The 14,317-nt window shown below is 39.9% G+C and overlaps 1 protein-coding gene across 1 annotated transcript in view; it reads right to left on the bottom strand.

Moving 5' to 3' along the window:
• Positions 1-556: 556 nt before the first annotated feature.
• Positions 557-14,317, bottom strand: part of DOCK8 (dedicator of cytokinesis 8) — a gene marked incomplete at both ends in the record, with an annotated part of 42,079 nt that continues 28,318 nt past the window's right edge. Inside the window, 11 exons of the mRNA XM_010164307.1 lie at positions 557-644; positions 1,224-1,359; positions 2,000-2,182; positions 2,884-3,026; positions 3,853-4,022; positions 4,619-4,758; positions 7,258-7,413; positions 8,442-8,555; positions 11,014-11,163; positions 11,946-12,041; positions 13,347-13,442. Of these exons, the coding sequence (XP_010162609.1) occupies positions 557-644; positions 1,224-1,359; positions 2,000-2,182; positions 2,884-3,026; positions 3,853-4,022; positions 4,619-4,758; positions 7,258-7,413; positions 8,442-8,555; positions 11,014-11,163; positions 11,946-12,041; positions 13,347-13,442 (1,472 nt within the window). The remainder of the gene's footprint in view (positions 645-1,223; positions 1,360-1,999; positions 2,183-2,883; positions 3,027-3,852; positions 4,023-4,618; positions 4,759-7,257; positions 7,414-8,441; positions 8,556-11,013; positions 11,164-11,945; positions 12,042-13,346; positions 13,443-14,317) is intronic.

Genomic DNA, 14,317 nt, shown 5'->3' with positions numbered 1-14,317 from the left:
TTCTGTGATTCTGTGATTCTGTAATACCATATAGTCCTGATAAGGTGAAACGTACTGAGACATTGTAACTTAAAACCTGGAACAAGAATAATATTCACTACAGAATCATCTTCCCCTACTCCTGATAATAACTCCTCAATTTTAACATAGCACATGAAAACCAGCAAAACTGATTTAATGTTGCAAAACTTTTACCACAGTACTGTATACAGTGAGAAGCTATCACAAAAATAAATGTCATAGCAAGCCTCTGTGGAGTATTTGATACAACCTGTATCAGTAACTAGTGTTTATCATACTGCTAATAAGAAGGAAAAAATATGTAAGTAGATATTTAAAATTCTCATTCAGGTGTTTGTGATCTCTTTGTTGTGTCATAGCAAGAGTTCAATACTTCTGCTACATAAATATTTTCTATTTCTTTCTCGTTGACAGAAGAGGGAAAAGACTGAAACTGCTGATTTTGTAATAAAACATCCTACGAGAAAGAACAAAACATAAAAAAACCCAAACAGCTTGGTTCTAATAAAAGCAATATATATATTAAATGACTTACTTATCTTGTCTCTCATTTGCCTGCCGCCAGTGAGTCTGCTCCTTTCTCCAGCGCAGGTTTTCATTTAGCCCCATTGATCTGTCATTCCCTAAAAACGCAACATATGTCAGTGAGATTAAAGCAAAAGGGAACACCTGAAGTCTGATAGCTCACTGAAAGAAGGAGGTACATGTCTGTAGCAGTCTGTCAGAACTAAAACCATTAAACTTCACAGCCTCAGGGCTCTAGTAAAAGGACAGGACCCCATAATTTTTAGGATTTTTAGAACATTAGCTTGCTTAATGTCTTCAAAGACCAAACCACAAATTACTTCAGTTATTAAATGAAGCAATCTTTTTTGCTGTGAATAATTTGTTCTTACTGATAGTTTTGACACCGTGTCTTGGTTCTTGATCAGAAATTAACACAATTTCTCAGAATGTCTTAAAACTTCTTAGTTGGTCTCATATTCTTCACCTGAGAAGAGCTCAGTCCTAGCTACACCTTGGATAATTAAAAGCTAGTAATATTTTTATCCACAGCAAAAACAAGAAAGGTCTTGAAAAAGCTGTGGAAGAAAAATATAAGGAAGAAAATGGGGAGTGTGCACAAAACCCAACAAACTCATTTATGTCTACAACCTCTTGAGATCCTCTCAAAGACAGGGGAGGAGAGGGGAATGAAGTACCAGCTGGTATTCTGCAGCGCTTCATCATTTCTCCTCTGGCTCCTTCACCTCTCAGTAAAGCCTCTTCTAATCGGGCCTTAACGTCTCGTGACTTCTGGAGTGCTTGGGTGCTAACTTTATCTGAGCTTTGTTTGCCCTGAAAGTAAAGTGAAAACAATCAACGCCAACGCCTCCATCTTGGACATGAGTGCAAATTACATCTCCAGAACCAGACACAACGGGAGAGAGCTGTAGAGGAGGCAGAAAGCAATTAATATGATTGACTAATATATAAAGGATAATTAAATGTAGCAGATGAGGAAAGAGGTAGTATATGTACTGCTAATAAACACAAATATGTAGCTCAGTGCTATAGAGAGAGAAATTAAAGTTCAGAGAGAAGGTCATCTGATCCATTTCAGGCAGACCTTGTCAGAGATGGGAGTTCTGATGTCCAGTCCCAGCTCTTAAAGGTTAAGAGTGTCCTTAGTGTCCTATCCAGTCTTACAGAAGCTGTCAATATATTGCCCACCAAAAATAGCCCTCAAATCCCCAGGAAAAGGAAAATAATAAAACAATTTAGGTCAACTTCATAGGAGTTCCTTAAAGGTTTTGGCTGAATTTTGCTTGAAGGCTAGTGTTAGCTATTTTATCTTAATTAATTTGTGCATTTGTAGCATAGATAAGACAAGAGCTAATTTAACGACTGTAAAAAAAAAATTCCCCTGGACAGCTGGAAGGTAAGGAAAACAAATTAAAACAAACAGGACAACAAAATCAGGCCATGTTTCACTTACCTTGTACTCAAAGCAAGAGACACAAATGAAGAGGAGGTCTAAAATCCTGTTCAACTGCATGGATGGAAGGTCTGCAATCCATTTCTGTATTAGATTCTGATCAGCATTTTTCATGATCCAGAGGAAACAGATCAAAAGGTTGCGAGTAGTATCAGGACCTAATGTAGCACTCTGTCTGTAGGGCTAGGAGCAGTTGAAGTAAATGTCAGTTGAAAGAAGAAAAATAAGAGGGAGGTCATTCAAGAAGAGTAATGCTGTTTAAATTTCAGTGACATCAAATCTCAGGACTGGACTTCAGTAAGTTTAACTTCTTCCAGGTTTTACTGATTGTATTTTTTTTTAAATGTATGTGTGTGTGTAATTAGTGACAGGATCAGCTGTACGCATGTGAAAGAGAAAGAAGCACAAGAGAATTGTTTGCTAGATGCTCGTATTTGAATTTCCTTAGAATAATATAGAATAAGATACTATAACTGCTTGGTCCCCTTTTGCCATGCAATTGTGTCAGTCAAATTGTATAGAAGATAAAAACAATAATGAAGAAAGACATAGAGAAGAGGAAGGATCTCGAGTCCTTGACCCATAGATTCAGGTGAGACTGGGACTGGGAGGCAGTGGGGGAGTCATAGTAGCACTTGTTGATCTGGAAATTTGTCTAATGGAAATGGAAATAGGCACAAGAGAGAAAAAGTGGACTTACGGTAATGGAGTAACTAAACGACTAGAAGAGGAAGAGCTTACAGGAGGAATATGAGGGGGCTGAAGAAAACAAGAATGAAGTTTCTTATAACTGTTGTTATTAGTTGGAAGAAAGGATATAAGAAGAAAACAAAGAAAGAGGAAAAGAGATACAAGAAAGGGAATTGGCAGAGCACTGGACATACCAGGGACACCAGAGATACTCCAGAGCTCCTGAGGTTGAATTGATTCCCTGCAATGGCAAGGGCCACGTTTTGACTGATTGCACCTGCAGACTCTTCTTCTTCTGGGTTTCCTGTGCGTCCCTTTCCACTACGGGCATCTGAAACTAGATTTGAAATAACCCATTGGAACTTCATGAGCAAACCAGTTGTTGCCACTCACATGTCACAGTCTTCCATTGGGCTGTAACCTAACAAAACAATTGGCACCTCCACCTCTGAGACTGTTGGTCTGGCTGATGTACCAAGCAGCGAAAGAGGTGCAGCATTAGCAAGACAGACTGCAGCCATCTCCAAAGGCTGCCAAATTGTTCAAACAAACACAGGGGAAGAAGATGTGTCTAAGAAGATCCAGGTGTTCAGAGAAGCTAAATTAAAAGCAAAGACAGTAGCAAATGTGAGGAAACAGCTTAGATAATGTTATTTTAAAAGGCTTGATAATATAAAGCAAAGTTCATAGTTATAACAGACGATAAAAATACATTTCCTGTGTGATGACTACATTTGTCCAAGATTAATTTTGGTATTGTGTTAATAGTACTAAAGAGCAATAGAAAAAGATAGAAAGAATACAATCCAATTTCTTTAATTATGGTGTAACATGATGTCAGTATCACTCTTGTTTCCTTCCCTACTATCTGTTAAACCTACCTATATCTCAATATTTCTCACAGATCTTGCAGACTTTATTTGCCGGATCATAATATTTACATTAAGAGATAGGCAGGAGTACTTACAGATACATCTCTAGTCTATCATTTGCTCTAGAAGTTTTTCATATCTTTAAAATCCAGTTTACTTCTACGTAAATAAATTTTAAACCTTACTAGTCTGTGGAGAATTTCTGCACTTAATGCAATCTCTTATTTTTGATAGATTGTTTAGATAAGTCACTTTAAGAAGCTGAAAAACACAAAGGGAAAAAAGTCTTACTTGTAAAATCATGGAGTTGTGTCAGTGAATCCAAAATGATACCAACCAAAGGGAGGTAGAGAGCTGCAATTTTAATCTTCACCTCTTTTTTGGAGCAACGTGGGTCTAGGTCATGGGAACTCAGCAGGCTAAGGATAGCACTGACAGCTTTTCTTTGCACCTTGCCAATCCTGTTAACACAAAAACCATCCACAAGTTCCATTAGTGGATCATGCACAAATTATTTATAAGTCAAAGATTTAAGAAACAGAGTGGAGGTGAAAGAAACAAATTAATACACCAATATTCACTAGATAATCTATTCCATTCTGAGCAGAGACTCATGTTTCCTGCAAAAGATAGCTATCATACACCTCCAAGCCACTACACCACAATCAGAGAGCATGCAAGTCTATCAAAGTTCCCATAATAATTCAATATGGTGAAGAGAGGTGCTTAAAGAAAAGCATCTGACCCCAGCTAAAGTTTAGATAAACTCTTAAGTTCAGACAAAGGCAGGGGTGTGCTAGAGAGAAGAGCAACTGAAATTTTAAGTTGTGTTCTAAATTTGTGTATTTAGCCAACACCACCACAAGAAATAGTATATTTTATTCACTGGGACTAACATACTGCAGATAAAACAATGACTGTGTTATTGCTATGTTACAGTACTCACTGAAAAGAAACAGGAAGGGAAACAGGATTGCCCTGGAATCAAACTATGACCTTCCCAAGATTAATAGTGTGACTCATTCCCATTCTAAAATCTGCAAATTGGGATACCCACCCCTCACTGTCTGCATCCAGCGCTGCTGCCAATTCGGTGAAAAGTAAGCCAGTTAGAAAGTGCTGCTGACGGTATTCGGCTGAGAGGTCAAACATACCAGCGATTTTCTGGTCCTGGAAACTTGAGCAGGAGCTAGAGTTCTGCAGAAGTATATTAGAAGTGTTAAAGAATGAGCACTGAAATCAAAGCTTCATATAGAGGTTGTAGTCATAATCCATGTAGTTAATGAAAAATCTCTACTGGAGGAAAAGCACAGACTTTGAAAGAAGGTCAGACATTTTGGATGAAAACATCTGAGTATGAAATAAAAAGCACCTAGTTTCAAATGAGTTGCTTGGTAGGATGCAATCTCATTCTTTTCATTCTCTATGGGCAACTCATTTGACATTTTCTGAAATGTAAAATTCCCACCCTGTATTCATTAGTTCGGACAGGACACAAAGTCAGAATTTCCTCCATTTTTACAACTCTTTACATTGCTCTTACTGTTGCAGAGCAGCCATGAGGCATTGTACAGCAAGAGGATGCCCTAAATTAAGAGGGACCTTGGTGTCAGAAGCTCTGCACGGTGCCTTCTTCAGCATCTGTGATGACCAGCATGGAAGTAAGGTCAGGAAAGACACTGTTTCCTTTCACCCTGGAAATCCTTGGCTGAGCTTGATGGCAGCTGTCATAATTTAGAGCAGCCTTCAAGCTGCTGTAACTTATGGCTGTGACTGATATACAGCCAGCCCAGGAATGGAAAGTTGCTGCTATATATGTGTTGTGAACTTTTTAGCTTCTCCAATCATAGGTCTGTGCCACAGGTCACCTGGAATGTTTCTGTCCCCTGATCAGGTGAACATAAGTCTTAGACTCTATTCTACAGTGCAGGTACTGGGGTTTATGAGTCAAAATCTTGCTTTTAATTTATATTCTTCAATATTCTCTCCCAATAATTCTGTCAGTCACTTGGGAATAGTCCCAGAAGACAAACACATGAAGTAGTAGTATACCATACTGTGGCAGCTGTCTTCCAGCATATTGGGTCAAATGAAACTCATGTCTCTGAGCAGCCCCATATTTTGGATCCACATACTTATGCCCACTCCCATTTCAAACTCAAGCAGACAGGCACTGGCTGCACAGTGTTTGTGTGGAATAATGTTGAAGTGTAGAGCACAGTTAAGTGAATTTGGCTTCTCTCCAAGAATTCCAAAAGATTTATTCACAAGGCCACATTTCTTACTGAAAATCTACCTCTAGCAGGGCAGCACTCTTTCAGACAGATAAAAATTACTGCAAGGGTGGTCAGCTAATGTATTAAATCATCCAAGAGCCACAAAAGACTTATTGGTTTGCACAGGTTGCAATTCACAGGTTACTCCTAAAGGAGAAAAAGAGTTCATGATGCTGCTTGAAGGAAAGAATATTAAACTGGAATCTGCTCAGCTCTGACTTGCTAGAACTAGTTGAGCTATGCTGACTTCTTTTTTTCCCTGATAAGCAGAAGAGTCCCATTTCTATTTTTTTGGCATCCAGGATTAGCATTAAGCAAAACTATTGGGAAATCCTGACTCTAAGACTTTCATGCTTTGCTTCTAATATTAGGAAAAAATTCAAGAAAATACTATTTACTATTATTGACCTGTTAGAACCCTTAAGGTATGAGATGTAGCATATCTTAACATCCAACCAATTCTTTGGCAATGACACTTGAAAAAGAAACTGTGAATTTGAACTTCTCCATTACTCAGACTGTTTCTGTAACTCCCACCATTCTTAGCTCAGTTCCATTCTGTTTCATCCAAGGGCTGTGGGAGTTATGGGACATTACACTGAAATGCTTCTTTCCAGTCCTGACCTCTGCAAGACCATTGAGGTGGAAAACAGGCAGGCTAGCACCCTTTGTTGGAGGATCTGCCCAACAGTAAAAGCAATATACCATCTCCCCGGAGAAGGCTCTGGGGAGATCTTATAGCTGCCTTCCAGTTCCTGAAGGGGCCCCACAAGAAAGCTGGGGAAGGACTTTTCATAAGGGCAGTTAATGACAACACAAGGGGAAATGGGTTTAAACTGAAAGAGGGTAGGTTTAGATTAGATATTAGGAAGAAGTTCTTCACTGTGAGGATGGTCAGACACTGGAACAGGTTGCCCAAGGAAGTTGTGGATGCCTCCTCCCTGGAAGTGTTGAAGGCCAGTCTGGATGAGGCTTTGACCAACCTGGTCTAGTGGAAGGTGTCCCTGCTGATGGCAGGGGGGTTGGAACTAGATGATCTTTAAGGTCCCTTCCAACCCAAACCATTCTTTGATTCTATGATTCTATGATCTAAGTTGAATGTAAAGGACAAGAGCACAAGACTGGCAAAACTGTTCCTTTTAGACCTTGTATGTCTACCTTAGCAGTAATTTTCTGTTTGCATGTTTCTAGAGGGCCACATACCTCTGTCACGCTAAGTTTTAATTGTTTACACACAGTTTTGCTGCAGTACCCCCTTAGTCTATGTTCTTCTACCCCTTTTATATCAAGAGGAAAGTTGTTCTCCTGATCCAACAGTGGCTAATTCTAACCTAACTATCTGACTACAGAGCAACATAAGTCTTTCTCTACATGTGTGCTTCATATGACATTCATGCAATATCATCTAATGGATGTCTACCTGGGAAGATAAGGAGGGGGAGGGAGATGCTGGAGCTGACATGGAGGTCATGAAGAAGAGGTTCAGGTTGAGGTAATGCTCATGGCTGCAGAGAATCCTCAGGAACTCCAGTCTCATGGAAATCAGAGTGGAGAGTGAATTCAGCTTGTTGGAGAGCTAGAAAAGTAAACCAAAAAGGTGTCATGTGTTTAAATTATCATGTGTTGCAATATCCTGCTTCCTGAAACAGAAATAGACAAATAGCCCAGCATACATTAAAATGCCCACTGGTTCCCTGTACCTAACTAGTTTCCATCCATTAGCTGTTCTTTGTTTGGCAGTGGTGGTGTCTCTCTCCACACTTCCTGGCTGACCCACCAACTTCCCAAGAGACAATGAATTGGGTTTTTTTGTTCTTCCCAAAATTAAAACATACAATATTTGTCCTTTTTGCATAACACAAAGATTAAAACCAAATAAAACTCTGATGAGACTGTGGCATACTCCTAAAAAGTCCTTCTAGGCAACACAGAGCATCAATGGTCTTGTCATTTTCCTCCACATCAACAATGACTTCAGTGGAGTATTGCACACACTATAGGAAACCAGGGTGGTAGCCACCTTGTGTTCTCCTACCTATCATCAACTGACAGAGAGCCTTCCTTTGGCAGAAAAACTACAGCTGGTATATCAGGTCACAAAACAGAAGGAAAACTTTCCCCTTCAAATACAACAAATAATTTCATAACATCCTGCATCATAATTTATTTTTAATTTTGGGAGGCTTGCAAAACAAGAAGACAGAGATGGATTGTTTTGATTGAATCCCGCAAATCTAAATACTCTCCTCACAGCAGTGCATTGAAAGAGTCAGAGACCAAAAGCTGCTCTGTATGGTCTACAGACCCTGCTGCTAAGGAATGCAAAAAAAGTAAGGGAAGAAAAGGGAAGAAAAGTGGCTCTGTGGATGCTCTGCAGCAGCGCAAGGTATGACATTTCTAAAGGAGTCTTAACCTCCACTCAGTTTTTTTCAGCAGACCACAAATCAAAAGAGGTGTAAAGTCTCTGCATAAGCAATAGGAAATAGGAAATTTACCTGGCCCTTTAACACAACTCAAAGGATCTTGATGGATAAATGAATCAAACAGACAGAACACTGGATTGGCCATAAGCCAAACGCAATCCCAATCATGCACAATGCCTACCTGATTACAGTAATGTTTGATGAGATTAAACACAAATCCTCGGTCCATTAAAGAAAGAAGATCATACAAGAAAAATGCCAGGCTGATATTAATTTTTTCTGCTTGCTCGCTTTCCTTTAAAAAAAAAGGGAAAAAAATTGCAGTTATTATGTATAAACCTCATATAAAGGTGAAAGACTTCTCAAAATCATTAAAAAATAGTGTAGGGGACAGCTCCAAGAACCATCTCATGGAACATACTGGACAAGATTGTTTCAGTTCTCCAGTTTATATGATCTTGTTAAAATTATACAGAACCACTCCTGTAAATTATTTGAATTACTGTAGCTTTCACAGAGGAGTATCACAGGATGAATGAACAAGTTTATCTATGAAAACCTTTGGGCTCACAACAAAGAAATGGAAATTGAGACCTGTTCTGAATTCCCTACAGGCTGCAATCCTGCATGTGCCTTTTTTTAAAGAAATTGAAACTTCAACATTAGAGAATGCTTGTTAGGTACTTAAAGCATAAAATATTGTTCTAAAATATTAATGAAAATCTGTGCTGGATCCGCTCATGGAATGCCAAGTATTTTGTTTAGAAATTTTAAGTGTAAAATTCATAGTAGAAAAATACTGGTAAGATAAATCTCTGGGTTTTACCATTCAGCAGCTAAGCTATGGCATGCTCAGAATTGGCCTGATTACCAGCAATATCAGCCCTCAAGTAAAAATCACAAAGAACTTCACGTGTTCTCTAGAATAAGGTTACAGTTACTTCAAACATACCAATTTAAATCGCATAATTTCAGTAGCATATGTAGTTAACCAAGAGGAATTTGTGGAGGTGCCTAAGGGATCTGCACACAATTAATGCTTAGAGCCCTCAGGTGGGTTCACTCAAGACTGACAGAGAAGACGACTGAGAAAAATATTGCCTCTACTCACGTCTCTGATGAGTAAGAATAGGTGTGTAGCACCTCAGGGTGGTTATAATTTATTTTTTATTTTTTCAATCTTTTTGCTGCTCTTCAGGAATATATAGAAATATTTCAAACAGTCTGGAATTTACATAGCAAAACGTTTTTCTGTTGTGAAGAAAAACTCAGTTTTCCACTACCTTACTGGGTTGGCTTAAATATTCCAGACATATCACTGTGGAATCCTAGGACAATCTAACATGATTAATCATGTATTGAAACATAGATTATTACCGCTTGGATTTAAAAATCAGACACACAGTACCTACAGCTCTGTACAACTAACCAATGGCCCTAATTCTGCAAACACTGCAGTGGGATTTTCACACATAATCAGGTTCTATACACTCTATCAAAATCAAATTGAATTAACAGCCCTGTTAATAAAAACCTGTGTATTTCTCATGAGGAATTCATAAAATACTAATCTCTTGGCAAAGCCTACATTAAAAATGTTTTAACAGAACTGTAACAAATTTTTAATACAAAACATATTTTTTTAAAAAAGTCACTGACACCTTAAGTAAACATTTCTGTGGAAATTATTTCTCTGCAAGTGGCTATCCAAGCACATCAAAGGATCGAGCAAAGACAAAAGCTTTAGGAATAACTTTTTGGTGGACAGTGACAATCACTTCTGCCATTCTTTGCCTTCAGTTGTCTGGTCTTGGCCCTTTCCCAGCTGCTGCTCCTCAGCAGCACAGGAGGGCACACATGGACAAGTGGATCAGGAAACTGAGCCGGTTGAAAATGGACCTGGCAGGTGAGCTCTCCAGCCTGGTGTGCCCTGTGGCAGAGCACACCACTGGGCTAGCACAGAATATTTGGCAGCATGGGGCATGGAAACAAGTTGGCTACAAAAACTGAACAAACTAACTCACCCAATGGCTATCCATGGCCTTAACTCTGTCTGTTGGCCAGTGTGGAGTGACAACAGTGATGTAAGCTGACAGCATTGAAGTTAAAACATAAATTACATTTTGAGATCCTTCCAACTTTATAATTGGTTGTATCAGTGCAACTTGTTAAAGTATATAAAGATAAATAATTTCATGGGATTTAGGGCTTATTTCTTGGCTTTAATTTTCATGTGGCCAGTGCCTCTTTAAAGAGACCTGGGCTTAGATCACTCATGGCTGGATTTTGCAACCCTCAAGAGGAATACTACCTTCATATTGCATAGCCCGCTGCCATCAGAGAAGTCAAATGTGGAATAAAACACTATGCAGTAAAAATGAGGGTAGCAGGAAAGGGGGATAAAAGCAAAACCTCTGCTTGGGCTTCAGTCTGATGCCCTTGCTAACCTGTCATAAAGCATCACTGCCACTGCAAATGGGTGTCCAACCTTTCCTGTTGATGAGAAAGGGAATTCCTTCCCTGTACCCTGCAGCCACACTGACAAGCAGGCTGGGGAGTGGGGCTGAATAAAAACAAACTGTTTGCCAGGGGAGCACAAGGCTGCCCCTTGCACAGCCACAGCCCTTGCTTAAGGTCCATGTGAGAATGCTGCCTCAGTTTTGGCGTAATTCTAGTGACACTGCTGAAGATGAAATGGGATTCTGTGTAACACAGAGTAGCAAGAATCTACAGTGCTTATTTCACGCATTTACCTTCTGTGGTTTGACTAGAAGTGCAGCAATCTCTGAAGTAACCACACTAACTATAGTGGTAATATCATCTTTGAAGCGATCGGAGAACCGGCTCCTTCGTGGGTTGTCTTGCTTTTCTATGTTGTGAACATACTGAGCCATACTCTTTATCTGCAAATAGAAAAAAAAAATATTGAGAAAATGCCCAGGCTGGAGATAAAACTACCGCTTTAAGTTAGTCCATGGGAGTAAGATTCCCTATTTGTTTTTCCCTGAATGTAGTCACTCATATCTTCTCAAAGCTGGTGTGATAAATCGTACATGTACTGGTGTGACAACAGAGAGCCTAAGACTCAAACACAGACAGATACTGATTCCTGTACATGTTCACGCAGTTGGCTACTGAAATCAGAATCACTCTCTCTAGTCCCTTGCATCTGCAGCTCTGAAATGCTGCCGTTTGCAATTTTGCCCTTCATGATGACAGGCAGGGAGTGACATTTCTGGAATTAATTCTTATTTCTTGACCTGCTGTTGGGTTGCTTATATGCTGCCAGTGGAAATCAGTATGCTTTTCCCACTGACATCCATCACCTCAGGGCTCTGTGAAATTGTGAGTTTCGGGAGCCTTCTTACTGCTCCCATGTTGTTAACAAAGTGGAACAGACAGGAATAGGTATTCATAGAAAAGGAAGGACTCAGTTTGATGTTTGTCTTTCAGCCTTCTGCAAGCTGTGGACCACTGTGCACATCTTTTATGCAGGACTTTGCCACCACAGGCCGTCAGTGGGGAACGGGGATGAATATGGAGAATTCTTTAGTTCTTTCATTATTTGGGACCTCTCCTTTTTACACCGGGGCTGAATAACTGAATCACCTGACTCAATCTGTGCCTGGAGTACCTGCTACATTTCACCATTAACTTACTATAAAGTACCACTGTCAAACCTTACCAGGAGCTCAAAGAAGAACCAGGCATACTTGAAGACAGATTCTCTCACCATACCGGTGCTGACCACCATCTGCAGTGCCAGCTCCTCGTGGAAATGCTAGATAATAAACACAGAGTGTTGGGAAAAGGCTTTTCAATCAACTCATTTTCTACTTTCAACATCCCCACTCTTCTCTGTGGGAAATTCCCCCATACTGGAGAGTCAGCAGATGGATGGGGATGTGTGGACATCCCTATAGGATCAGAAGGCAGATCAGACCAAAATGACATATGAGGAATACTGGTGGCAAACAGACTTTGGGACCCATTTTCTGTGAATCAAGAACCCTGGATAACTAAACCAGGCCTTTCATCTACCCTTAGGCCACTGGTTGTGTGCGTTACAGGGAGTGGTCATGTTCCCTGCTAAGCATTTCCATTTAGCACAACCTTGTGTTTTGAGAGGAGGTAGAAGTAAGATTACCTCTGTGGTGGGAGAGAAGGACACAGCTATAAGCGCAGCCAAGCTTGCGCAGAGATTTGTAGTTGGAGACAATACTCTTTGCAGCAAGATCTGACCATAAGACATCCAATCCCAATGATCAAAACTTTTAGGAAACTCAAATCTGGACTGAAAATTTACTGCAATGTCTATTTTCTTCTCCTGACACAAGTAATGAACCTAATGAGATTTCAAAGCACATTTACGTGGAATAGGACATACTAATCCATACAATATTCAGATTTGGTATAAACTTCTGCTTTTTGGCAGAAATCAAACAGCTAAACAGGAGTAAGAAAGGAGAGTTTCCTAATTGTAACTCAGATTCTGACTGCCCATTGCAGGGTTTTTCCCCTGTTTCTTCGTCCAAAGCCACTGCTGCTGATCAATGCCAAACAGAAGACAGAGCTCAGGAAAAATTATCTATGTGATATGGTATCTTCTATGTTATTAAAAACTTATTTGGGAATACATACTCAAGACACGAAGGAATTTCTTGGTTCTAAAAGCTACAAAAAGGAGAAAAGAAAAACATTCTTTACAGAAGAAAGAGATGGCAAACATTTTTGAATGTGGTTTACTGTAACATGTAAAGGCACGTAACCAAGGGTAAACAGCAGTGGAAAAAGACAGAGGCTCTAACAGTCTGAGAAACAGAGCAAAGGGAGTATCCAGGCAGGCTGCTACTTGTTTAAATCTGTCATGGAAAAAGAATCTAAAGACTATGGAGCAGAAGCAGAAAAGCTTTGCATAATATTTACCCACTGATTCAGTATTCCACCACAAACTCCCTGTTAGATAAAACTGGTTGTTATTTTGTTCTCTCTCTCCTCCCTCCTCATTTAGAAGTGCTAATGACCAGCACTGCCTCAGAAGACTCCAGGACCTGTTAATGTGCTCCCTCACATTTAGTGAGGCTACCTTTTTATTGGATGGCCTTAGGCTTGCACAAACACCTGGCACGTCATTTGTCCCTTCAACGTAGAAAGACATCCGACTGGAGCTGTGATCCATAGGCTGGAGGGCATAGCCAGAAGAAATACATAACAGTAAGTTAATACATAACTTTAGCTAATTAACAGAGAAGAAATCAGCAGCAGTGCTTTTTTTGGAACGTATGCACCGATGTTCACCTAAACAGCTCTTCTCTTTCCTTCTCCCCATCCCGCTTCCCTGTGGAGGCCAAAGACCGCCTGAAGGCAGCAGCCGCAGGAGCGTGCAAATGCCAACACTGCCATCAGGTGCCCAGTTTCAGCGCTGCAGTCGTACTTCGGAAGCGCTACAATTCACCCTTTCAAAAGTAACTGTCCTTTATCCGGTGGCTCTACCTCTGAAATCAAGTACCATCTGGGAGTCTTCCTTGCATTAAAAGTAATGCCAATTTAAAAGGCAGTGAAATGGCAGCGGCCAGTTGTAAATTGCTACCTTTATTAATGTGGTGAAGCTGTAATATCAAATATTTAAATTTTGTATCAATTTGGAAAAAAAAAGCCTTGAGCTCCGGTTTTTTTTTAGGACACAGTACATTACAGTAAAATTCATAAAGCTATTGAGCCCAAATCTACATCATTAAAAATTGCTATGGATGAATGAGTATGCCCATATAAACAAATCAAATAGATTGGCAAAGTCTGTGCATCTTACTAGTTCTGGTTTAATTTGCTGAAGATGAGCACCCATTCACTTTAACAGGAGAGGTACGTGATCATTCAATGGAGAAAAGACTTCAAAATGTTTCTGAAAATAACCTGCTTGAGTAGCAGCATTTTATATATGTAACACTCAAAGAAAAGGGAGGAGGGATATGGTTCAGAGCTCGGCAGACATGCTCCTGCAGAGCTCTGCCAGGGCTGCAGCTAGAAGCAGGCTTCCCGCACAGGGGAAAAATCCCG

This window comes from Antrostomus carolinensis, unplaced genomic scaffold (assembly GCF_000700745.2).
Source record: "Antrostomus carolinensis isolate BGI_N321 unplaced genomic scaffold, ASM70074v2 scaffold11740, whole genome shotgun sequence".
Lineage (NCBI taxonomy): Eukaryota > Metazoa > Chordata > Aves > Caprimulgiformes > Caprimulgidae > Antrostomus > Antrostomus carolinensis.
Note: the sequence above shows the minus strand (reverse complement) of the source record. Positions and strands in the feature narration are given on the sequence as shown.